At 41.9% G+C, this 26,795-nt stretch overlaps 2 protein-coding genes across 3 annotated transcripts; one reads left to right on the top strand and one right to left on the bottom strand.

Moving 5' to 3' along the window:
- Nucleotides 1–427: 427 nt before the first annotated feature.
- On the bottom strand, nt 428–26,297 carry GFM1 (G elongation factor mitochondrial 1). 2 transcript variants are annotated; one of them, XM_075268744.1, is made up of 18 exons: nt 26,169–26,297; nt 25,472–25,624; nt 22,767–22,899; nt 21,110–21,314; nt 20,898–21,014; nt 20,654–20,804; nt 20,420–20,574; nt 19,601–19,685; nt 19,039–19,176; nt 18,537–18,638; nt 18,157–18,213; nt 13,948–14,085; nt 13,755–13,837; nt 7,829–7,991; nt 7,010–7,154; nt 5,032–5,192; nt 3,830–3,883; nt 428–1,000 (listed from the first exon to the last, which is right to left on the bottom strand). In XM_075268744.1, exons 1-18 carry the CDS (start codon nt 26,241–26,243, stop codon nt 869–871), a joined length of 2,247 nt encoding a protein of 748 aa, XP_075124845.1. In that variant the 5' UTR covers nt 26,244–26,297; the 3' UTR covers nt 428–868. The 2 variants fall into 2 exon arrangements, with proteins under 2 accessions (XP_075124845.1, XP_075124846.1); XM_075268745.1 differs by having other exon boundaries at nt 19,039–19,172; nt 19,597–19,685.
- Nucleotides 8,919–13,761, top strand: LXN (latexin). The gene is made up of 6 exons (XM_075268746.1): nt 8,919–9,131; nt 9,368–9,430; nt 10,222–10,396; nt 10,475–10,611; nt 13,208–13,270; nt 13,589–13,761. The coding sequence occupies exons 1-6, from the start codon at nt 9,000–9,002 to the stop codon at nt 13,694–13,696; spliced, it is 678 nt and encodes a 225-aa protein (XP_075124847.1). The 5' UTR covers nt 8,919–8,999; the 3' UTR covers nt 13,697–13,761.
- Nucleotides 26,298–26,795: the final 498 nt, after the last annotated feature.

The following is a 26,795-nucleotide window of genomic DNA, read 5'->3' on the forward strand; positions in this document are numbered from 1 at the left end:
GTGTGGCTACAGGTGATGGTAACATTTCTAGGGGCCATGCTGTTCACTTTCCATACAAGGTGTAGCAGTGGGTTTAGGTAGTGCATTGATACACATTGTATGGCAGGTGAGCAGCATGGCTCCTGATATGTTATTACCTTTAGCCGTCCTGTCTCGGTATCGCTGGTCTGCAGGGTCCTGATGGTGGGCCCCTAGAAACAATTCCACTGGTGGGCCCTAGACACCCCAGTCCGACACTGGGTACAAGTACCACAGGTTGAGAACCAATGTTCTACAACACTGCTCTTATGTATTATATGTCAGTTTGTCTAGACAAAAACACTTTGTATTTTTAAGGGGATACAGACTTGGACACACAAGAAGGATAGGATTATAGCCAAAGCCTTTAAGAAAGAAAGAACCCATCAAAAATAAGCAAGGTGTATTATTATTTATTTCTTGGCGGACCTCTGCTGTAATATAGAAGGGATCCATAGACCCTCAGAAGTTTAATCTCAGAGTCAGTGATGTATAACTCTCTGTCCAAATGCCCACTCGGATTACAAAAAGCAAGCATATCCAGCCATGAAGTAAAACACCGGTCACTAGTCACATGGTTGTTCAGGTAAAATGAAGACGACTCTTCCAACAATGGCTTGCTCACTCATGTATCACATCCTCTGTGAATTTTCAGGGGACAGAACCTGAATACGCATCCAAAGGTTTCACAAAAACCAGAAATGAATCTTCATTGTCCGCCATAACCAAACCCCAGAAAAAGGACAGAATGTACACGTGGGCACAGTATAAATAAAATTGGTGGGAATCTTTTCACGGAATAAAAAGCAGGGCAGGGTAGCTCAAGTGTCTTTCATTACAAGAAAGGAGGTCAACTCTTGTACTTCCCCTTCTTCGCTGGAAGTTGACCGGTGGCTTCTAGATATTTGGTGACCAGGTCTTCCTGGGTATTAGGTGAGCAAGGCTGGTATTTTGTATACTCCATTGTGTATTCACCCTTTCCCTAAAAAAATAAAAAAAATTTAGACATTAATGACTGGATCAGGAGAATGAATAACGGGATCAACACATATCAAAGTTCTATACAAGGCAGCAGCTTTACTATTGCAGCTCCTAGATCATGTGTACAGTCCAGTGTATGTATGACAGTTTAACCCTTTATCTGTGGGAGGGATACCTTGCTATACAAGTCATGATATTGGCATTGTGATTTAGCCCAGCTGCCAGAATTTTGGTTAAATGGAACTGAATGGGTAACTTGTGCTTACAAGATACAGGGCTCAATTGTGCTAGCTTTCCACATGTCCAATACTATACGGTGCCAAGAATTAAACCTTTGTCAAAAGTGCCTGGTAGTTGCTTGTCTTCCTCTCCCTATTAAATAAACATGTTGTGAAAAGATTCTCAGGACAATCTGATGCCATGATGTTGAAGTTTATATAAGACAATATTTAAAACACATTTAGTCATCCAGGCGGAAGACATCAATAATATTCAAACAGAATATAATCCCCCACTTACAGTCTGATATGACCTTTATCAATGGGTGTTCTTGGAAAAGATGGAGCGGCATATCGCCACTACCTGGTACCAGAAAGCTGCACTGGCATCTGATTGCCAGCAGTGGCGAGATACCTCTTCATCTTTTCCAAGAACACCCATTGATAAAGGTCATATCAGACTGAAAGTATGGAGATTACACTAAGTGAGAATATTATTGATAACCATTACTTGGATGAATAACTGTGTTTTAAATATTGTCCTTGATAAACTTCAACATCATTGCATCGGATTGTGTGCTGTGACCCTTACAGTATTGACTGGCTGTGGTGGGCCCTCTACTGGCAGAGTGTGGTATAATAACCACACAAGAATTACATAAACATATACATGTAATATACAAACATGCATGATTATAGGGAAGTCAGGAAAAATAGCTGAGGACCAATGAGCATTTAGCCTGTCTGCCTGTCTAAGGGAGTCTATGACTGCCAAAATCACTTTTTTTTTTCTTCTTTCAGCCATTTTTCCCACAAACCTTCATATGCATATGTTTTCTTCATATGCAAATCATCTTCACAGAACACAGAGAGGGTTATCATCAGGAGTTCAACGCCTCCACCTCCGTACAGCAAGACAACCTTCTTCAAAAATGATTCTTCAGCTAGCTGTATCAAGAGCAGCTAGTGACGTTGACAGAATCCAAATCTCACGCATGCACTGTGCACCATCTTTACTGTCTTCTGGAACGATGGAGGTGTGAGATTTGGATTGCATCAATGTCACTAGATGCTCTTGACACAGATAGTTGAAGAATAGAGATGAGCGAACACTATTTGGATCAGCCGTTCCGAACAGCCCACTTCCATAGAAATGAATGGAAGCACCTGGCACGTACACTTTGCTGGCGGCCGTTCGCCGTGCCAGGTGCTTTCATTCATTTCTATGGGAGCGGGCTGTTCGGAACAGCTGATCCGAACAGTGTTCGCTCATCTCTATTGAAGAAGTATTTTTGAAAAAGGGGGTATAACTGAACAGAGGTAGAGGCGTGAACTCCCGATGACGCGGCTATGCTCGGAGCAGAGGGATAATGCCCCCTGTTACTCAGTGAAGATGATGTTCATATGAAAAAACAACGGAATTGTGGGTTATGGGTTCTAGATTTTAAGGACACATTGATCCAAGGTTTTATACCAATTGCCAGATTGGAGTTGGGAAGGTATTTTTTCCCCCTGAAATGGGACAATTGGCATATGCCTCATGGGGTTATTTGGCTTCCTCTGGTACTGTAGGGTAATAGGTTGGACTTGATGGACTGATGTCTCCATCCAACCTCATCTACTATGTAACTATGTGAAAAAACGGCTGAAAAAGAAAAAAAAAAAAGAAACATATACCATATATACTAGAGTATAAGCCGACCCGAATATAAGCTGAGGCCCCTAATTTTACCACAAAAAAAACTGTGAAAACGTATTGACTCGAGTATAAGTCTAGGTGGGGAAATGCAGCAGCTACTGAAAAATTTAAAAAAATAAAATGGCCGGAATTTTTGGGTGCAGTAGTTGCTGGGTGCTGGGAAAGGGGAGGGGGGTGTTTTGGTTGTCTGTCTGCTCCTTCCCTGAGCTTGAGGACTGTTTTTTTCTTCCCGCACTTGGAATTCAGCCTGGCTGAATATAGGGTATCTGCAGTGCTCCTATTAACCCCTTCCTGACGGAACAGGAGCACTGCAGATCCCCTATATTCAGTAGGCCGAGCACTTTCAGACACAGGGATACCTAATGTGCATGTGTTTCAGAGTCATTTTCTACTTCTGTATGTATTCTAGGGAAAGGAGGGATTTAGAACTTATTATTTTTTATTTTTATTGCACTATTTTATGGTAGATTCTATACATTAATTTTTTTTTTTTTTTTTTTTGCTGACTCGAGTATAAGCCGAGGGAGGCTTTTTCAGCACAAAAACTGAGCTGAAAAGTTCGGCTTATACTCGAGTATAAGTGGTGGAAGGGTGTGTAGCTTAGATTATAAAGATCAATTTATCCCAGACAACCTCTTTAAGGATACTCCAATCTTAGAAATTGGACAAACCCTTTAAACTCATAGCTATTGCCACTCTGGGGACAAAGCAGCAGTCAGTATTTGGTAAAAGCTGCCAACACAGCTTTAGCATGGAGTCAATTGTCCAGAAGCTGTTTTAAAGGAATATTCCAATAATATGATTATTATATAAATTGACCTGACCTGAAGGTCTCCCTATATCTCTTCAGGTAGCTGTAAAGAATAGAAATATTCTATGTTGTCTTTGATATATTTCTCAGAAATACACGTACCTCTGTACAGGATCGCAGCTCAGTTGCATAGCCAAACATATCATTGAGAGGAACCTGAAGAAAAGAAAAATCAAGAGAGTGAATCTACAGCATGATCGTTCCATATGGTAAAAGATGGCAATGACTAAGGTTTTGCAGAATTTGTATAGTACTAGAATCCACAACAAAAAGCCTCAAATTTGCCATGTCTGAACATGACTTCACATTTTGAAGTGTTCCTGTTTTTTTCCCCATAAGAAAATTGCATGTATCAACTACACAACAAACGCAGTCTAAATGGTCCTAAAGTTACTGCCATGATAAATAGATAGATAGATAGATATTTTGACATAACTCTATAGTGTTTAATGCAAAGGTATACCCACTATAAAAAATGGATGGCTTATCATCAAAATGTAATTTATGGCTGTGAGGCTCTGACCTATGGGCACCCCACCAATCCTGAAAGTGAAACGGACATATCTCCAATGTACTGCTGGGCACCCTTCATTGTTTTTACAGTATAACAGCTTGCTGGCCACCAGCTTTGCAGAGAACTGCAATATGACTCTATTTAAGTGATAGACGCTGGCTGTAATTCCCTGCTCAGCAGGTGGCTAGGGTCATCGAGGACACAGCATTAAGCCAGGGCTATACCATCATACTTTAGAAGTAGAAAATAACCTTTAATACTTTTAAGGGTATGGCCAGATTCAGCATCCATGCTTCCAATAAAGCAGACAGTTTTAATTCACATATGCATGGTTTTACAATTCTATTTTTTACTTGCTGCTTTCTGTATCACTTATGTACATGCAGTGAATCTGTGGACAAGCTACATTTCTAATGACTCATCTACCTTCTTTCACTCTTCTTCACAGCTAATAAACCAATCTCACATTTTCTGATGTTTAGTTTGCTGGTTGAACTGCTCACAGGGAGGAAACGAGATTGGAAATTAATCGTCACAGCTTAGGACATCATCAGATTGATTTTTTTAGGTCAAATGATGCGGATACAGGATAAATTAGGAAGGGTTTTATATTGGTGCATCCTTCTATTTGTCCCATATTAAAAAAAAACAAAAAAAAAAAAAACAACAAACAAATAACCCCTTTAAGGCCACAACACATGGAAAACACACTAACAGCACATAAGCAAACACTTGAGGGAATTAAAGTGGAGAGGACTAACATGGTTCTAGAGTCTACTATTGTACTTACATTAGCATAAAGCGTAAAGTAGTCCTCAGAGCCGTCTTGACCTACAATCACCCCATGTCTTCGGTTAATGCCAGCAATCACAGGACCCTGGAATTCATTGGGTGCATTGACCTCAACAGACATTATTGGTTCCAAGATATTAATAGTTGCTTGCTCCAAAGCTGGCACAAAACAAAATGCAGAATGGCAAGTTAAAAGAATCTAGACCAGTAACATATTGCACAACGGAGCATGCTTCATAGTGTCCTATTAGTGCTAACATAACCTGTTATGACACAGTTTGCAATATACAACATTAGAGGTCCATGTCTCCATTCAGTAATACTCAGCCCTGGACACCTCTCTGCGGTTTCATCTTTTATTGAAGGAGACTTGATGAGTCTCTTGGCATGTATGGCATGAGCTCCAAACAGAGACCAAGACTTCTGGTGGGTACAAACAGGGCTGTCAGGAGCAGCTTCTAGGCCCCATACAGCTAAGCACTTTCTGCACTCTTTGGTGGAAGGAAGGGGAACAAGAAAATAAAAGCGACCTGTTAAGAGCTCTGAGAAAATATGGAATGGCTGATAAAATGGGACAGATTGGAAGTTGAGCAGAGGAATAAACAATCTGTTAAAGGTCCTATGAAAAGAAAATGACAAACGTCACTGGCAAGCGGAGGCCTGAAACGGGGAATAATCTAGCAGGCACTCTGTGGGGGGCAGGGAGGAAACTGTAGGTGGGCAGAGGATCTCTGAAAGAGCATGGACGAAGACAAAAATGAGCAGGGACTAAGAAGGCTAGGAGACAGTAAGGATTTGTGGAAGGATTGGGCAAAAAGAAAACCCACTTTCTCAATTAAAATGTTTTTCTGTTTTTAAAAATAAAATGAAAAAAAAAAAAAAAAAAATTCCATACACACGCTTGGCATCATAAAAACATAACCTATAATATGACACTATTTCACCCGCATAACAAATGACATTAAAAAAAAAAAAAATTGTTTGAATAAAAAAAAACCAAAAACAATCCATGCCTAAATCACTGTTTATGTTTATCCTACCACTCAAAAATTAGAACACAAAGTGCATGAAGTTGCGTGAATCCCAAAATCACATCAGTGAAAACTTTAACTTATCCTACAAACTTCATTGATGAAAAAAAAAAAAAAAATATATATATATATATATATATATATATATATATATATATATATATATATATATATATTTTTTTTAAGTTATTGGTCACCGAATATGGCAGAAAAAAGTGAATCGATTATTTGTGTTCCATAAATGACGCTGTTAAGAATACAATGAAACCCACAAAAAGCTAGCCCACATTTTCCTATGGTGACAACAAAATTAGAGTTATGGCTCTTGGAATATGACATTGAAAAATGCTTTATTCATAGAATTATAATAGGCCGTATCTTAAGAAGTTAAAAGGTATGTGTTGCTGTATGACAACTGGAACTTGACACAATGACTAGAAGTCTTCCAGCTGTGCAGGGGATGTACAAGTGAGCGGACTTCTAGGCTTTTCTATCCAGGATCACCATCAGAGCAGTACAGCCATAAGGGGAGCAGCCACTAGGACCAACAAAGGGCCCACTCACTGCTGTCTGCTGAATCACCAAAACAAGGCCCAGATGATTTTAAGGTGAAAGAGACAATGGCTAGTGGTTTGAGCGTTATAAGTTATTGAGGCTGGTTAGGAAGGTGCTAAGCTGCCACCTGTCTTTATACTGTGCACAGGCAGCAACTTGAGTTCAATATTTTTTTTTTTTTTTTTACATAGTTTTAAATATTTTTTACATATATTTATTTTTTTTAACCGTTTACTTTGCTGCAAAGGGACTCGATCACTAGTACAATACATAAGTATTGCAGTGTATCATGCCTGTTGCAGAAATACTATGAGGACATGCCAGTGGAATGCAGAAAATGTTGGCTATATAATAAACATAACTATTATTAAGGTGATAAAACTCAGGTACCTTGTTTTAAGGCTCCTTCTCCTGCCCGGATGAAGGACAGTTCATTAGAATCCACCATGTGATGAGCACCATCTTCCAGGACGAAGCGGATGCCAGAAATCTTGTGACCCGTTAGCGGCCCCTTCTCACAGGCATCACGAAAACCCTACAGGAAACAGACAATATACCTCACAGACTTTGTGCATGTATGGCCACAAGCTGATGAAGGAATTCAGAGAAAATCATTTTTTTTTTATGGATATGCAAATCAGTCTGTATGTGCTCCTGGGGCAGGGTCTGACTTGCCACATTTACCCACAGACATCTGCAAATGTTTCAACTCTCCTCTGGAATCACAGTCCAACATGACCCCTGTAGACCCTCTGTAGACCAGACTAGGCCTATAATCGATTTACCAGTTGCCAATTGATTTACATATCTATAAAAAGTGATTATCTCTGCATTGCTTATACTTCTATTATAAGCCCCTGTGTGGCACCATTATTGGCTCGGGAGGCATTTTGGACCCGACATAAAAGAGTCCCATACTAATGTTTTACTATGTCAGTGTGCACTAAGTTGTTCACCTTGTAACGACTGCAGATATTATTCAACTGTGTCCACTACAAGAAATTGGGAATAACTTCATTGATATCAAAAACGGGTGACCCGAACACATTCTAACGCACAAATCTAGTGTCAAGCATTTTGTGTCATTTCTGATGGCAGCATTATTGCTGGGCCAAAAAAAAAAAAAGAGAACGAAAACGAATGAAGTGGTCACAGTAGCCCCTCAAGTATCCACAACGTGGATCTCTGGTTATAAGAACAAGCACTCACCTTCTCCACAGCAGGGATAAACTGTTTAGGGACATTTGTTCCTACAGTTCGATCTTCAAATTCCACCTTTGTGTAGTCTTCAGCTTCCAGTGGCTCAATATACCCAATGACTTTACCATATTGGCCTGCTCCGCCAGACTGCTTCTTATGAGTGAAGTCAAACCTGAAAATATAGAATACTACATCATACATCTCTATTGCGCCAATAATATAAAAGATGTAGGTGTAACATCTGATAAAAGTATAACTATAGAGGAGCACTGAATTCACTACACTGCAGGCTTCAGAGCTGAAATTACCCATCATTCCTGGTTGGCTCAGCTGCTGCACAGCTCTTTCTAGTGATCCTTAATATGAGTTGTCTAACCTATGGAGAGAGGATAACCCCTTTGTACAGGATCACAAAAAGGTGTCTGCTTCTTTCCAAAAACCAGCCCCGAACTAGTCACAGGTTGTGCATGACCTTCCAGCTTTTTTTTTTTTTTTTTAAAAAAAAAAGCAGCCATGCTTTTCAGATTCTGTGCAACCCCTTTAAAAGAGGACCACTTACATAGACAATCCCTTTCCCTATGTCCATTCATATAAATATATGTGATGTAATTCAGATCTAATATCCCTATACTAGAAAACTAGCAACTTTATAAATGCTGCAAATGCAAAACAGTTTAGTATGATTTACACAAAGTAATTTTTCCTACATCGGATTACTATGTACAGTCCCTGGTATAAAAGGCAAAAACTAGAATAAGCAAAGGACTCTGGGAGATTTCAGTTCTGAATCCCGCAGAATTGTGGATGTTAGTGTAACACAACACAGACACAACTTAGAGTCAGTACCGGGTAAGCAGATGGATTCACAAAGTCACTCAGCTTGTGTATAGAAATACCAAGCCAAATAGGCCATTTAGTTTTACTGCATTTTGCAGCATTTATTCCTCTGTATACTAAGAACAAGCCGACAGTCTGTGCAGTCTGGATGTTGTCATCTTGAGAAGTCCAGAGTTCAGATCCCAGCTCGCAGCAGACAAGCCTTCCTCCTCCTCCTCCTCTCTTCCTGTGATGTCACACCCTTTAGCTTCCTGATTGCAGCTACATGTGCAATGTCATTTATTACATGGTAGAGCCAGCAACACTGAACTGTCTCCTACTGGTGACCTAGACAAGACATATCATGGCATCTACAACCCCATATTCTTACATGACCTCCAGAGCAGCAGGCGTGGTGGTGAGCCGCATGAACTACGACCTAGGGAGACCACACCGGATTTATGAGCATCAACAGGTGTCAAAGAGCAGCATGAAGGTAAGGCGGACAGCCCTGACCAGAAGACGTAGGAAGATTTTATTTGCACCATTAAGGGTAAAATCCAATGTAGCTTTACTTCACATACTTAAAGGCTTATCAATAAATGACAGCCACAGGACGAGAGGTTTAGGAAAGAATCTAACATTTGTCAATACACTGCAAGAAACATGAGCTTCCCTATGGTGCAGTAAGGTAACTGACCTGCTAAATCTTCTTATTTTATTTTGTAACAGAGCATTGAAGGAGAGGGCAATACATATCACCTGGAATTTCAGATAAAAGATGTCCTGAATGAGGTGAGTGTTTATTTGGGGTTCAGGTCCATGAGATAAACATGGGGCTTGTGACATACTACCTTGCCATAATATATACAGGACGATTACAGATTGTATACTTTCTAGATTTACCAGTCTAACAACAGGTTTTACCAGCGACAACTCCTTTATCTCGCAAAAATTTGCATATTTATGCGGAGCAACTTAATATTCAGAAGACACGCACGGCCTAATCTTTGTATAGACCATCAATATTTCTTCAATGAAGGATTCCTTTATGGTTTACACAAGCACAACAGCTCACCCATATAGGTGTTCAGTCTAGGAAAAAGTTAAAGGGTCATGGACCCCACCAGTCAAACATTAATGGCTATTGTAAGATATGGAAAACAATCCCTTACTCCTTAAATACGCGTTTGAAACCTGCGGTTTAATAGACAAATATGTACCCAGTGTCGCCCCTTTGCCCCCTTTTAATACTAGGCTCTTTTTATAGTTTTAATGAAGTAACAATACATGAGTATAACAGAGGAGATGGACTTGTATTCTGCAATGCATCATGTGGTATTATGGGTCTGTGTATGTTCAGCATGCAATGTGTTGTAAACATGAACACTAAACGGCCAGAAATACCGTTGTGTGAATAAGGCCTTAGGATAAAGATAGCAGTTTTGGTGCTTAGACGTTTGGTTCACTGTTATAGGTCACACTCTGATTGGACTTGTTTAGTTGTCGGTGCTGATCTCGGTCAGATATGATCCATTAGTATAACCTAATTACTAATCATGACTAATGGTTAATATTCTCCTCAGAAACCACCCATCCCCTGCACTGCTGATGTCCTCTACTACACAAATAAGAACACTGCTCCTAAGGTGACATACAATCTACAGACCAAGCCAGAGAACTACACCGCAGCACAAGACAAGACGTTTTACAACAGAATGAAGGGTCTCACTGAACCACTCACTGCAGGAGAAATTCCAGGTAATGTGTGCCTTTCATTCCTGAGAACTGTACAGCCTAGCTAGTCCTCTGATGTATTCTTGCCATTTGATATTGTAGATAATTTTGGCACGGTTGCACCTGATATGAAGCCCATTCTGCACTTGGCACAGGCTGCTTGTGGTTTAGTCAAGTGCGAAAACTCCACAGAAGAAACATTCTACAGGATGACCGTCATTAAACGTGTACAGCAGGTGGTAAGTAATACCGTATAGATTCATGGACTCAAGCACATTCCCAGCCCCACCTGATGAAGGGAAGGGGAGGATTTCTTAATAGTTTTCTCCCATAAAACCCTATAAGAGTGTGTGTGTACCATACGTGTTCCTGGGCATAGTAGTTCTTGTGACTAGTATCAGACTGGTAATGAAATGGAGACTTTCTTCCCAGGTAGCCGCTACTCCACTACAAGCCATCCCAATTGACACAAGGTGACCTCAGGTCAGCTTCCTGGACAGTGAAGACATATCTATTTGCTTTGGGTGTACACTGCATATACACTAGATGCTGCCAGGCTGGATGTCACACTGTCACAACAGCAACTACAGTTTTCCAGTTAGCTCAGTTTACCTTATAAATGGGTTTTCTATAACTGGTATATTCATAGCCTATCCTTAGGAAAAATCTTCAATAAGGGATCACTGGGGGTCTGACACCTGGGACCGTCATTGATCAGCTGTTTCAAAAGGCTGTGGAAACCACGAACATTGCAGCCTCTTCCATGAAATTCATATTCATTGGTCTTATGGCACAGTGGCAGCTCAGTCCCTTCAAATAAATGGGGCTAAGCTGCAATACTAAGCACAGTCCTTACAATATATACAGCGCTGCATTGATATTTAGGGAACCAAGTGATCAAAGGAGACCCCAGATTTCAGACCCCCACTGATCACATATATTGATGACATATCCTCAAGTCAGTTGTATGATATCCAGTACAGATAAAGACAAGGCAATTTCAATTGACATGACCATCAATATGTCAAAAGAATCAACATTAGTCAGTCAATATTAAATCCTGATAAAAAGAAAATTAAAAAGGGAACATTCAGCAGATTTTGGGACACTGATGGAAACATCGCGCAGTAAGTATTACAGTCTTTTATGTCACTAAGTGCGACCTGCTGCGTGACATACCCTCATATGATGGCCGCCGTGCTCTTGGTCAATATGTATTGTTTTTAATGAGATCCATTTTCCCAATTAAAAGATATGGTCCTTGGTAGGTTATTGTAAATTAGCTCCTATGCTAAGGGGTGGTAACTAGTGTTGAGCGAATAGTATTCGACTCCTAGATTTGTATACCTCCGCTCCATAGGAATGCATGGGAGTGGCTGATTGCGAAGAAGTTAAGCGCCGGCCGGCTTCAATGCATTCCTATGGGAGCGAGGTATTTGAAACTAGGATTCGAATACTGTTCACTCAACACTAGTGGTAACCTTTTAATTTCATACAGCACGCAGACACACACCCCACACTCCCTGTGAAAATAAAAGGTTACCAGCCTCTTAGTGAACAAGAGCTAATTTACATATACTCTACTAGGCCTATATCTTTAGCTTGGGTGAATGATAAATTCCTCAGGGGCATAGCAGCATTCAGAAGATGTAGGCCATTCAGCATTTTGGGTGACAGGTCCTCTTTAAATAAAGAACCTGGTGCTGACAGACCGTTGAACAGATTTAGGACAATAAACCATTAGTGCACAAGGACATTTAGTGGTTTTGTGTTCCTAAACCTGCCGATAGACTGTAGCATTTACTTGCTTAAAGGAAGATTACTGTCAGACTTCTATCTGATGCAATGCTCCTCTCTGCAAACCACAGTACAAACTGAAATTCTAAAAACTGTTCTGCAAGATGCTGAAGAAACTTTAGCATTACAAGATAGCAAAGCTAGATGACAATGTATTGGTTAATCAGAATTTTAAGCTTCTGGGGCAGAAAATCCCTCCCTTACAAAGTCCCAGCAGGACAACATACTCCATGAAACATCAGTATGAAAGAGAAACTGAATGAATGAACTCCATGGCTCTGTATAGATGCACGTGACCTTCCAAAAATGAGATGGTATTCTGTTACAGGAAAGTATTCCCTGTTTGAATCCCATTCAGTGTTTGGCCTGTCAGCAGGTTTGAGAACACTAACCCACCAGGAGATCCTTATGCATTGTTGGACTGGTGATCAAAATCTGCCAAGACGGTCCGCCCTGAGGTTCTCTAATTAAATATTGCCAAAATGTTAGGACACGACACTGTACCCAGTCAACTTCTATCTAGTATCAAGGGAGCATCCATATTTCATTGCTGAAGCCAAAGTCTGTACTCCTCACTGCCCTGTGCATGCGCTGTACATGGAGTGTATGCGCACCAGATGACTCTCTTAGTAAGTTTTTGGCTGTTGTGGAAATTCAGTGGAAAAAATAACCCTGTGGTGTTTTACAGTACCAATGAAGGAGTTTTTGTGTAATTTCAGACACACGTTGTGAAAGATAAAACCTGCTTGTTTTCGAAAAACGTGACATGGTAATTTTTACCTGTGGAAAAGCTGTATTTTTCCCATAGATTTAATGGGGGGTAGGGAAGGCAAGAACGTAAAATGCAGAGAGAAAAGGCGGTTTTTGCTGTGGTCTTAGCCTACACTCCTACTAGCAAATAATATCTCACAAATGGCTAAGAGCTGCTTTTGCTATTCTGTAGGCTGACCAATAAACTGCAAAATCGCCAAATATTGTAGACTGATAATCTAGATATTCATCACAAAACTGCTCTAACACATTGACTGACACTTGCAGATAAGAGACGCCGCCGCCGTAGAACTCCACTTCCATATGCTGATCCACGAAAATGTTTCTCAGGTAAGTGGATACAGTAACTCTTAATGACCTGGGACAGACTGTAGATAGAAGATGTCTGATTGGGTTATACAGCATGTCAGCATCCTCATTACAGATTTACGTGTGAGTCTCAATCAACGAACTCCCACGCCAATGTCACTGGCCAATACGGACAGGTTCTGTCCTATAAACAAAACCCCTTTACACTTGAAGATGTAAATGAAAACCAGAGAGCAAATTGACAGCTTAGTTAAACCACATCACTGTTTAGCAACATCTTCTGATCACACGGATAAGACCCCATTGATGCTGTAATAACAATAACACTCTGAATTGCAGGAAATGGAGTCGTGGTTCATAGAAGTCCTATGGGACCCATCAGAAGGGCTAAGAGTCAAAAATTACCATCGTCTACCAAAAATCAACCCAGATGAGAACAACAGCTGAAATCCAAAACCTTTGAAGACATCTAGAACATGAATGAAATATTGTAAATACTACTCACGGAACAGATCTCGCAACTGTCTCCCTGAAGGCAACTTTGGGTTTTCCCATAGTACAAGGGCAGTCATATTCCCTTTCCAGTCGCTGAAAAATAAAAATAAGTAAAAAGTTTACAACTAAATCTGTTTTGCAGTCATATAACATGTTCCTTATATGCAGCTACAGATGTTCTGTTCATATAAACTTCTCTTTACCTGGGCATAAATCTCCAGATGCAGTTCTCCCATCCCAGATACAATGGTCTCTTTGCTCTCTGTTTCATAGTGGACTCTGAAGGTTGGGTCTTCACGGGTAAATCGATTGATACCTTTAGAAAATTTGTCTAGATCATTCTGGTAGAAGAAAAAAGAACAGTAAATATACCTCATTGGTGTTTGGTAATAAGCAGGTAACTACAGCCAATCCGTGGCCTCTGCAGTAACGAGTCATATTACTGGCATCACCACACAGCTATGGAAGCCATTACACCAAGAGTACACCATGGTAAACACAGGGAAGGGGGATGACTACTGAAGAATTAATTTGCACACCTCAGGCCCAGTTCACATCTGCATTCAGTATTCCATTTGGGAAGTCCGCTTTGGGACCCCCCGAACTGAATACTGAATGCATTAAAAAGTGGTTAGCTAAGAAACCACACGGACCCCATTATAGTCTAGCAGCACTTTTCTCTCCACATGATTCATGCAGACACAGAGCAGAAACCACATGGACCCCTTTAAAGTCTACGGGGTCCGAGTGGTTTCTTAGCTAACTGCTTTTTAATGCATTCGGTATTCTGTTCAGGGGGTCCCCAAGCGGACTCCCCAAAAGGAATTCCAAACGTAGATGTGAACCGGGCCTAAGATGCTCACATAATAATCAAAAAGTCTTTTGCTCCACACATGGACTGATAGGTCTGACTGAAGAAGTGACAACAGTACCCCAGACTGGAGGCAGTAATTCAAGAACAAGCAGCACATCCATTTACAAAACCTCCAATACTAACAGGCAGAGTGATAACACTCATTGTGCCCCAACATATCCCGTCATATTGGAAAGTGAATTGCAGCCTACAAAAAGTTCAGGACTAGAGATGAGCGAACACTAAAATGTTCGAGGTTCGAAATTCGATTCGAACAGCCGCTCACTGTTCGAGTGTTCGAATGGGTTTCGAACCCCATTATAGTCTATGGGGAACATAAACTCGTTAAGGGGGAAACCCAAATTCGTGTCTGGAGGGTCACCAAGTCCACTATGACACCCCAGGAAATGATACCAACACCCTGGAATGACACTGGGACAGCAGCGGAAGCATGTCTGGGGGCATAAAAGTCACTTTATTTCATGGAAATCCCTGTCAGTTTGCGATTTTCGCAAGCTAACTTTTCCCCATAGAAATGCATTGGCCAGTGCTGATTGGCCAGAGTACGGAATTCGGCCAATCAGCGCTGGCTCTGCTGGAGGAGGCGGAGTCTAAGATCGCTCCACACCAGTCTCCATTCAGGTCCGACCTTAGACTCCGCCTCCTCCGGCAGAGCCAGCGCTGATTGGCCGAAGGCTGGCCAATGCATTCCTATGCGAATGCAGACTTAGCAGTGCTGAGTCAGTTTTGCTCAACTACACATCTGATGCACACTCGGCACTGCTACATCAGATGTAGCAATCTGATGTAGCAGAGCCGAGGGTGCACTAGAACCCCTGTGCAAACTCAGTTCACGCTAATAGAATGCATTGGCCAGCGCTGATTGGCCAATGCATTCTATTAGCCCGATGAAGTAGAGCTGAATGTGTGTGCTAAGCACACACATTCAGCACTGCTTCATCAAGCCAATACAATGCATTAGCCAGTGCTGATTGGCCAGAGTACGGAATTCGGCCAATCAGCGCTGGCTCTGCTGGAGGAGGCGGAGTCTAAGATCGCTCCACACCAGTCTCCATTCAGGTCCGACCTTAGACTCCGCCTCCTCCGGCAGAGCCAGCGCTGATTGGCCGAAGGCTGGCCAATGCATTCCTATGCGAATGCAGACTTAGCAGTGCTGAGTCAGTTTTGCTCAACTACACATCTGATGCACACTCGGCACTGCTACATCAGATGTAGCAATCTGATGTAGCAGAGCCGAGGGTGCACTAGAACCCCTGTGCAAACTCAGTTCACGCTAATAGAATGCATTGGCCAGCGCTGATTGGCCAATGCATTCTATTAGCCCGATGAAGTAGAGCTGAATGTGTGTGCTAAGCACACACATTCAGCACTGCTTCATCAAGCCAATACAATGCATTAGCCAGTGCTGATTGGCCAGAGTACGGAATTCGGCCAATCAGCGCTGGCTCTGCTGGAGGAGGCGGAGTCTAAGATCGCTCCACACCAGTCTCCATTCAGGTCCGACCTTAGACTCCGCCTCCTCCGGCAGAGCCAGCGCTGATTGGCCGAAGGCTGGCCAATGCATTCCTATGCGAATGCAGACTTAGCAGTGCTGAGTCAGTTTTGCTCAACTACACATCTGATGCACACTCGGCACTGCTACATCAGATGTAGCAATCTGATGTAGCAGAGCCGAGGGTGCACTAGAACCCCTGTGCAAACTCAGTTCACGCTAATAGAATGCATTGGCCAGCGCTGATTGGCCAATGCATTCTATTAGCCCGATGAAGTAGAGCTGAATGTGTGTGCTAAGCACACACATTCAGCACTGCTTCATCAAGCCAATACAATGCATTAGCCAGTGCTGATTGGCCAGAGTACGGAATTCGGCCAATCAGCGCTGGCCAATGCATTCTATTAGCCCGATGAAGTAGAGCTGAATGTGTGTGCTAAGCACACACATTCAGCACTGCTTCATCAAGCCAATACAATGCATTAGCCAGTGCTGATTGGCCAGAGTACGGAATTCGGCCAATCAGCGCTGGCTCTGCCGGAGGAGGCGGAGTCTAAGGTCGGACCTGAATGGAGACTGGTGTGGAGCGATCTTAGACTCCGCCTCCTCCAGCAGAGCCAGCGCTGATTGGTCGAGTTCCGTACTCTGGCCAATCAGCGCTGGCCAATGCATTCTATTAGCCCGATGAAGTAGAGCTGAATGTGTGTGCTTAGCACACACATTCAGCTCTACTTCATCAGGCTAATAGAATACATTGGCCAATCAGCGCTGGCCAATGCATTCTATTAGCTTGATGAAGCAGAGTGTGCACAAGGGTTCAAGCGCACCCTCGGCTCTGATGTAGCAGAGCTGAGGGTGCACAAGGGTTCAAGTGCACCCTCGGCTCTCCTACATCAGAGCCGAGGGTGCGCTTGAACCCTTGTGCAGCCTCGGCTCTGCTACATCAGAGCCGAGGGTGCGCTTGAACCCTTGTGCACACTCTGCTTCATCAAGCTAATAGAATGCATTGGCCAGCACTGATTGGCCAGAGTACGGAATTCGGCCAATCAGCGCTGGCCAATGCATCCCTATGGGAAAAAGTTTATCTCACAAAAATCACAATTACACACCCGATAGAGCCCCAAAAAGTTATTTTTAATAACATTCCCCCCTAAATAAAGGTTATCCCTAGCTATCCCTGCCTGTACAGCTATCCCTGTCTCATAGTCACAAAGTTCACATTCTCATATGACCCGGATTTGAAATCCACTATTCGTCTAAAATGGAGGTCACCTGATTTCGGCAGCCAATGACTTTTTCCAATTTTTTTCAATGCCCCCAGTGTCGTAGTTCCTGTCCCACCTCCCCTGCGCTGTTATTGGTGCAAAAAAGGCGCCAGGGAAGGTGGGAGGGGAATCGAATTTTGGCGCACTTTACCACGTGGTGTTCGATTCGATTCGAACATGGCGAACACCCTGATATCCGATCGAACATGTGTTCGATAGAACACTGTTCGCTCATCTCTATTCAGGACCTCTGTTCTATAGATAAGACTCGCTGAACTTATACCTTATACAAAACCACTACCAACAACCATGACATCGACCATGATCAATAAGGCTGGGTTAACATGGTGTTTTTTGACCCGGAATTTGACGCAGAAACTGCCTCAGATTCCGGACCAAAAAAAAAACAGTCGCTGCACTCCGCTCCGGATTAGGCCCAAATGAATGGGCCTAGTTGGGAGGGAGCGTCTTCAGGCGGGCGTCCAAGACTGAACCAGCCGCGGAATCCGCCTGAAGAAAGGACATGTCGCTTCTTTTTTCCGTGAGCGGAAACAAACTGTTTGCGGAAAAAAGAAATGACAAGCAACCATTGATTTCTATGGGAGAGGTTTTTTTGACGCAGAAAATCCTGACCAAAAACCCTCTGTGAACTCAGCCTAACACTAAAAGAATTGCCATTTATCCGCCACTTGATAAGGAGCTTGAAATGTCAATGTTCATTTTAGAATAAAGAATCTTACAAGCAGCTCAACAGAGTCAGGTAAGGGTGATAGCATCTTACCTTGTCTCCAGGCTTTATTGCTACAGAAATTACAGGGTCAGGTACATGGATGGATTCCTGTGATCAGAAACAATATAAAACATCACGTACAACAAACAATTGTGTTACCTATATAGAAATACATTCCTTAAAAAGGACCTATTGTTTTTGGACAATTATGGCAAATGTTCCATTATGTCCCTGTAACTTTATAACTCTATACATAAAACTAGCTGAGAGAATAATTAGCATTTTCCCAGCAAGAAAAAAAAGTTAAGATATGGCACTGCTATTTCTGTTTACTATAATAATATTTATTTATATAGTGCCAACATATTCCACAGCACATTACAATTCATAGCTTATATGTCCAGGCAAAATATTCGTATCCATCAGCTTACCATTGAGAGATTGTCGTTGGATTTGCTAGTAAATGTGTCCCCACTAGCGCAGTCAATACCGAACAAGGCACAAATGTCTCCTGCATAAACTACATCCACATCCTGGAGGAAGAGAAAAAAATAATGTGAAAGGAGTGGCAATATTACTAGAATAGGAAATTGTAGTGCGATGGGAGGGAATCATTTTGACTATAGGCCACTGTGTAATAAAATGTGTACCAGGTAGAGATGAGTGAGTACTGTTCGGATCAGCCGATCCGAACAGCACGCTCCATAGAAATGAATGGATGTACCTGGTACTTCCGCTTTGACGGCGGCCGGCCGCTTAACCTCCCGCGTGCCGGATACGTCCATTCATTTCTATGCGAGCGTGCTGTTCGGATCGGCTGATCTGAACAGTACTCGCTCATCTCTAGTACCGAGTAAAATGGGCACTAAGAAACATCTTTGAACTAATCAAAATCATACCATTTAACAAGAAGTTTGCAGAACAGAACTATACCTCCATTGAGTCTGCATGGAGGCGCACCAGCCTCTGCACACGCACTCTCTTGCCAGTCCTTGTATTGTAGATGTAGTCACTCTTCTTCAGCATTCCCTGATATACTCGGATATAAGTGAGCTGACCAAAACGACCTGCCTGCAGAAGACATCAGAAAGGTCAGTAAGGCATGAACAGACAAACTTATCGATAATTCTCTGGTTGTTAAGCCAAACTTATACAGGAGAGCCGGCGTCACAGCAAAATCCAGTTTTTGTACAAGTTGTACAAGCCATTAATAGAGCAGTGAATCTCCTGAACACACAGCAGTACAAAACCCTTTTATGAAGGACACCAAGCTCATTACTTTCCACGGTCTGAAGACAGATTGTCTTTATTTGAATTTATGGTTCACTGAAAATCGCAGATTACAAATTGATACCAATCTGTATGTTATCTGTGCAGTTTTTACTGATCCGTACAAGGTCCTGTGCATGTAAGCCTTACAAGTAAATGTATACAGGGACTTCCAAATGAACACTAATTAGAACAGTTTGCAGTCATTTCAGAATGTGACACTTACTTCCAGTTTGAAGGCAAGCCCAACAAATGGATGGGAATCATCTCTCAGAGAGCTCATCAAAATCTTGGTTGGTTCTTCTGAACTCCTACAAATGTAAATACATTTCATTAGTTGTAATTGTCTGCAGAAAGATCTGTGTAAAGAATCCCCTGCCTTATGATATAAAGGATTTTTTTCCCCAAAACACTTGTTCTCTATTCACACAACAGGAAACAAATGATTGCTTGCTTTTGTCCAACTTATAAGACCCCCTACTATTTACAAAAATTGAGGGTCTGTGTGTGAATGGAGAACAGGGCACCTGTATGACCAGCCACCGCACCACTGACTTTTAGGGGTCCATGAGCCCTGTACTTACAGTTCAATCTTTATCCTTCCATGAACACTACTGCTAAATTTACACAAGAGACTCGGGGACCCCAAACCCCAACAATCAGACATGTGAGTAGGGATTAATTGCTGTTCATTAGAAACTCAGAATGAACTTTGGTTAATGAATCCATGTGACGTGCTGGTGGGCCCCACAGATCTCCCTGTGTTTTCTGCAGTGATGAAGCTTTTACATGACTACAACCACCACTAGCATCAGCAGTCATGTCATACATGCTAGTAGCACAGCTAAAGAAAGTGATTTGCTGCAGCAGACAAGAATATGCCACATTATTGCGCTGAAAAATGAACCACCACAATATCAGCACTGACTGATAGTTAATGGATGAATAATGTTTGTAAATTTTCTATTGTACAACATTTCCTGCAAATAAAGTCTTAAACTGTTGACAATTCCTTTAAGTCAAGACAGGCCCCTGGAAAACTTACGTATCATTCAGAATTGCATAGTTGGGAACTTCTGATGGGTCTGGAAGATACTCTAACACAGCGTCTAGAAGTGGCTGGACACCCTTATTCTTCAGGGCACTCCCTACTAGTACAGGGGTAAACATCCTCTTCAGAGTGGCTCTGCGGATAGCCAACTAAAGAAGACACAGCTAGTAAACATAAGCATAGAACTGATTTTATATATCTCCATATTTATTTAGTTTATCAGATCACCTTCAGATCAGTAATGGTAGGGATCTTCTCCTCCAGAAACATCTCTCCTAAGATATCATCTGAATTTGCCACACTTTCTATCAGCTCTTGTCGCCTATCTGCTGCCTCTGCTCTGAAATCGGCTGGGATATCTTCATAACGGATTTGCTGCCTGTAAAGACATGCAGTGACTTATTAAACCAGAAGGGAAAATAGAAGCTCAATGCAGCAATAATACCCTCTTCCATTATATAGATTTACATACCCAAACTGTCCATCGAAATAAATCGCCCGTTCATCCACAAGGTCTATGATTCCTTTGAAGTTTCCCTCAAGTCCAATAGGAAGTTGGATAAATGCTGCATTGTGGTTTAGTTTAGATCTAGCAAAGAAGAAAAAGCAAACAAACATTAACCTGATAGAATTACTACACGTGAAGCAATATTATAAACTGTGTATTCTGTCTGGGGTGTTCACCTTAGGTGCTGCACAGCCTTAACTGGATTAGATCCCAATCTGTCACACTTGTTGATGAATGTAAGGAATGGGACATTATATCGCTTCATCTGCCTGTTCACCGTCATGGTCTGACACTGAACTCCTCCAACAGCGCAAACAACAAGTACAGCACCATCCAACACTCTCAGGGCTCTTTCCACTTCAATTGTGAAGTCCACGTGTCCTACAAATTGAATAATGCAGAAAATTAGAACTTGTAGCACTTGAATGGGAAAATGTGCAACTAGAAAAAAAAATCCTTTGCGATATTCAGTAGTAACAAAGTGGAACAGATTTCTCCAAACCTTATCTTCTGCTGTGATGAAACCCCACAGAACAAAGTAACCAGCAGCATTTCAATTACTGCTGCGAGCGTTACCAGAAGTTTTCAACCTGCACCCGGTTGCAATGCCTGACAGTGTGCTACTGCGAAAAGCACCTGATTTCATATGGTATATGTGGTGGCGGCAGCTTTCAAGAAAATACGTTTGTGAATTTCCTTGGCAAAAATTCGGCAGCATGTCTGCTGTGTGTGGTCCCAGCCTAAAAGGATTCTTCGTGCCAACAATTTCTGATATAACACTCTGTTTCCTGCTGCTATCATAGCACAACGATGTGTTGTCAAGCGACTAGTGATCATGGCACAACCACCATTGCCAATTACCCACAGAACAGTAATGACAATCCACTCTCAACATTTGCAATTGCTAAAGGAGATCAGATGCAGCATTTAATAGCAGTACATTAAAGGGATAGTTTGGTTGTAGTAATTGGGTACAAAAAAAGTTAGTGGGAACGTGGAGCAGCTGCCCATAGTGCAGAGTGAAGTCAGTGTGTACTACTCCATCTTCGGTAAAGAACTGCATAGGTGCTAGGAGTAGCAGGATCCAGATAAGTACAGAATTTTATTTATTTTTAATTGTGGCCATGGACTATTGCCTGGATAGGGTCATTTGGGTCATAAGGGCCTGTGAGTGGTTCAGTACCGCAAAAGTCTGTGACAAGTTCCTTTGAAGTTGCAGTGTAGATAACAGTAGATGAAAGGAGTTTAAAACACCTCCCAAATAATTTCACTGGACGATTTCAGAATAGTTTGTATCAATCCAGTCAAGTGGACTTACTAAAAAGCTGTATTGGGGTGCATTCACACTACGTATACAGCAGCTTATTCTGAACGTAAAACACGTTCAGAATAAGCGGCGTATAAAGCAGTTCCCATTCATTTCTATGGGAGCCGGCATACGAGCGCTCCCCATAGAAATGAATGGGCTGCTTTTTTCACTACGAGCGCTCCCATTGAAGTGAATGGGATGTGCTGGCGTGTACAGCTAGCTCTGCTCATGCCGAGCCGTACACGCGAGCACTTCCCATTCACTTCAATGGGACTGCTCGTAGTGAAAAAAGCAGACCATTCATTTCTATGGGGAGCGCTCGTATGCCGGCTCCCATAGAAATGAATGGAACTGCTTTATACACCGCTTATTCTGAACGTGTTTTACGTTCAGAATAAGCTGCCATATACGTAGTGTGAATGCACCCTTACGAAAATGGAATAAGGAAATGTAATCTTAGAAATACAAATCAGTATTTAAAATGCATGACCGGTATTCATGATTATTTTGATGTAATACTGTACCTGGTGTATCAATTATGTTGATATTTGTGTTTTTCCACATGGTATACGTTGCAGCAGACTGGATGGTAATGCCTCTCTGCCGCTCCAACTCCATTGAATCCATCACAGCACCAACACCGTCTTTACCTTTAACCTGAGCAGAAATGGCAAATTAGCAAAAACTCTCCTTATTACAAGTTACTGCAGTAAATGCTATGATGATCTCTTTTTTTTTTTTTTTTTTTTTAATGTAGATTGTGAGCTCCATGTAGGGCTCTCAGTGTACATTTTCCCTATCAGTATGTCTTTGGAGTATGGGAGGAAATCCACGGGGAGAACAAACAAACTCTTTGCAGATGTTGTCTCTGGCAGGATTTGAGTCAAGGACTCAAGCACTGCAAGACTGCAGTGCTAACCACTGAGCCACTGTGTTGCCCCTATACTATTATCTTATTCTCACCAATCATTATGCATGTTTTTCACCCTTATAAGTTGAGAAATGGGTTCTAGGACTGTTCAAAAATACCCCAAATTACATTGTTGCGTCAAGTCATATATTTGATATTGGTATCAGATATTGGTATACAACCGGAGTATTCCCCAATTTATGTAACTACTAGCTGGTACCCGCGACTTCGTCTGCGGTGATTGTAGCAGTGGGTATATACAGGTGTGGGTAAGGTTTTCGTACTGTGTATAAGGTATGGGATATGAAATGTAAGTTTGTATCTTGTTGTTGCTGTAATTCAGAGAATACGTGAGACTTTTGTGTTGAAGTTACTTTGTATTTGAGCTCCTATATATACGGTGTTGTGAGAAACTTTACATAGTGACTTTGGGACAGAAGTATTTGAAGTTAACCCTTTCCCGCCGATGGCATTTTTTGATTTTCGTTTTTGACTCCCCTCCTTCTAAACCCCATAACTTTTTTATTTCTCCGCTCCCAGAGTCATATGAGGTCTTAATTTTTCTGGGACAAATTTTTCTTCTTGATGCCGCCATTATTTATTCTATATAATGTACTGGGAAGCAGGGAAAAAATTCAGAATGGGGTGGATTTGAAGAAAAAATGCATTTCTGCGACTTTCTTACGGGCTTTGGTTTTACAGCGTTCACTGTGCAACCAAAATGACATGTCCCCTGTATTCTGTGTTTCGGTACGATTCCGGTGATACCAAATTTATATGGTTTGATTTACATTTTGACCCCTTAAAAAAAATCCAAAACTGTGTTAAAAAATTTTTTTTTGAAAAGTCGCCATATTCCGACAGCCGTAACTTTTTTATACGTGCGTGCACGGGGATGTATAGGGCGTCTTTTTTTGCGGGCCCGTGTGTACTTTGTAGTTCTACCATTTTCGGGAAATGTTTTGCTTTGATCACTTTTTATTCAAATTTTTATCAGAATCAAAACAGTGAAAAAACGGCGGTTTGGCACTTTTGACCATTTTTCCCGCTACGGTGTTTACCGAACAGGAAAAATATTTGTATAGCTTCGTAGAGCGGGCGATTTCGGATGCGGGGATACCTAACATGTATGTGTTTCACAGTTTTTAACTACTTTTATATGTGTTCTAGGGAAAGGGGGGTGATTTGAATTTTTAATTCTTATTTGTTTTTATATTTTTTTTTACTTTTTTTAAAACTTTTTTTTTTGCATTTATTAGACCTCCTAGGGGTATTGACATGGGTGGGCAGTGTCGCGGATTGTCAGAGCGGTGGGGGTCGGCAAACATGGCTGCTCCGGAGCGTTAAAGAGAGCCTCCTGGAGTATCGTTAAGGTGAGGGGCAAAGTGGTAAAGTATATGTATATGAGATTGTGTGGGGTTAGGGGCGAGGCTGTAGAGGGTAATATGAATTTTGGGGCTTGCTATGGTCCAAAGTGTGTGAGATTGCAGAGATGGTGGTGTGAGTTTGGGTTTTGTGGGGGTCCTGGCACAAACGTATGTGCGCTATTGTGACGAAAAGTAGCCTATTGCGCAATCGGGTGTATTAACTATGTTTGTGGAAAATTTCAGCCAAATCGGTCGAGTGGGTTTTGCGGAACAAACATCCGAACATCCAAACTCACAAACTTTCACATTTATAATATTAATAGGATAGGATGTAGCTGTCCAGCAGCGCATTTAAGTCACAATGATTTTAAAAATATATTCATTGTGCAGTATACTTCTGTTTGCTGTGGCTCAGTGTACAGGAAAGTGTGGTCTGCTTTGCTTTCCCATATAGTGGAAAAAAATGTTATGGAATCATACACCATCCAGTGAGAGTCCAATATTACACTAAGTTCCGGTCATGTTAATGGTGCTTACATTTGGCATATCTGTCACTAACTTTCCAAATGCATATGCCAAGCATAGAGTAAAAACAACATGTGAACAGATCCATATCAGACTTTGCAGATGGAGCTTTGTTAATAATACCCAAAACATAGTACTGTTAGATGTTAGTGTAAATTGTGCAGAAAAATGTAAAAACGCCCTATCTGTATAAGATTGTTACAAATCTGCAGTAGACAATGAGGCTCTGACATTTCAGGAAATGGAATTCTGATTAAATGCTCACAACAGACAAAGGAACAGAATTTATAAAAGCGATGGGAAGAGAAAGAAAGAAAACTTTCACCTCCCATCCAATACTTGTGATAAATATAACAACAAACAGGAAACTTCTCTCCTGAACAACAGATACCAGAAACTCTTATTATATGCAATGGAGAAATCTCACCTCATGCATCTGCGCTATGCGGCCAGTGTAATACAGGATACGCTCGGTCACTGTGGTCTTGCCAGAATCAATGTGGGCTGAGATCCCGATGTTACGAATCCTTTCATTTGGAACTATGCCAGAGGAGCAATGTCGGCAAAAGTTCAGAGGCAGCTACAATATAGAAACAAGTCAAAAAACTGCACAAACATCAACAGTTTAAAAAAAAAATAAACTTATTTATACCCAAACAGAAATATCAGTCTCAGAAATGGCGCCAGTGCCGATTCTTTTTAAAGGAACTGTACAGGATTAGAAAGACATGGCTGCTTTCTTACCAAACTAGTAACATGTTTGTCCATAGGTACTCTGTGGTATTGCAGCTCAGCCTCAGTTTCTTCTATGAACCTGTGCTGCAATACCAGACACAACCTGTGAACCAGTGTGGCGCTTTTTTTTGTAAACGCATTTGGGTTTTTCTTATTCTTGACTGACTTGATGGCCAAGGTCCCACATGCACAGCAAATACTATATGATACATCCAAGAGCAAAACAGCCATAACACCATAAGGAGCGCACATCCACTTCACAGGACAGGTCACCAGTGTATGACCTAGTAAAGAGACAAGCACCAGACACCACGCTCATAGTAAGCTGCGACTTGTAGTTCTACTACACAAATGCCCCAACAATACAGAGACACGTGTCTCTCACTCACCTGACCCCCAGCTGTCACCGGGACATGACGAGATAACCAGGGGCCGATCACAGCCGCTGCCCGCAGGAGACCCATAGCCGCTAAACTCCCCGTGAAAGTCACGCTGATCTCAAAAGAGAAACACTTCCGAGAGTCACGGGTGCCGGCAAAGGTCAAACTATGACGACTTCCGTCATCTGGAACGCACACATTACAATCCCGGAAGAGCCATTACAGGAGCAGAATAGCAACTCTCTAGTTAAAACGACCTTCCCTCTGATGTGGCGTGTGCTTTATTCGTGGCCATTAGTTCCATTATGGTGTAGGCTGCGCATGGAGATGCAGGTCCTGAAATGACCTTCAAGGACTCCCATGGAAACATGGCTAGTAGGAGGAGGAAGTTGAGATTTTCGCCCGTGGCTTGATTGTAAGCGAGCGCCCCCTGGCGAGGAAGTTCAAGAAGACTAGATACTAGTAAAGCTCTAAGTTATCCAACATTATCTAACAAGAAATGTGTAATGCAGGAAATTGTTTATAATCTTGGAATGTCCTTGCAATGCACTTCTGTCACCCCCCAGCCGGACCAGAAGTGATGATGTCTTATTTGTCATAGTGCAACAGAATTGGCCGCAATCATTAGTCACTGGT

The sequence above is a fragment of the Leptodactylus fuscus genome, chromosome 3 (assembly GCF_031893055.1).
Source record: "Leptodactylus fuscus isolate aLepFus1 chromosome 3, aLepFus1.hap2, whole genome shotgun sequence".
Taxonomy (NCBI): domain Eukaryota; kingdom Metazoa; phylum Chordata; class Amphibia; order Anura; family Leptodactylidae; genus Leptodactylus; species Leptodactylus fuscus.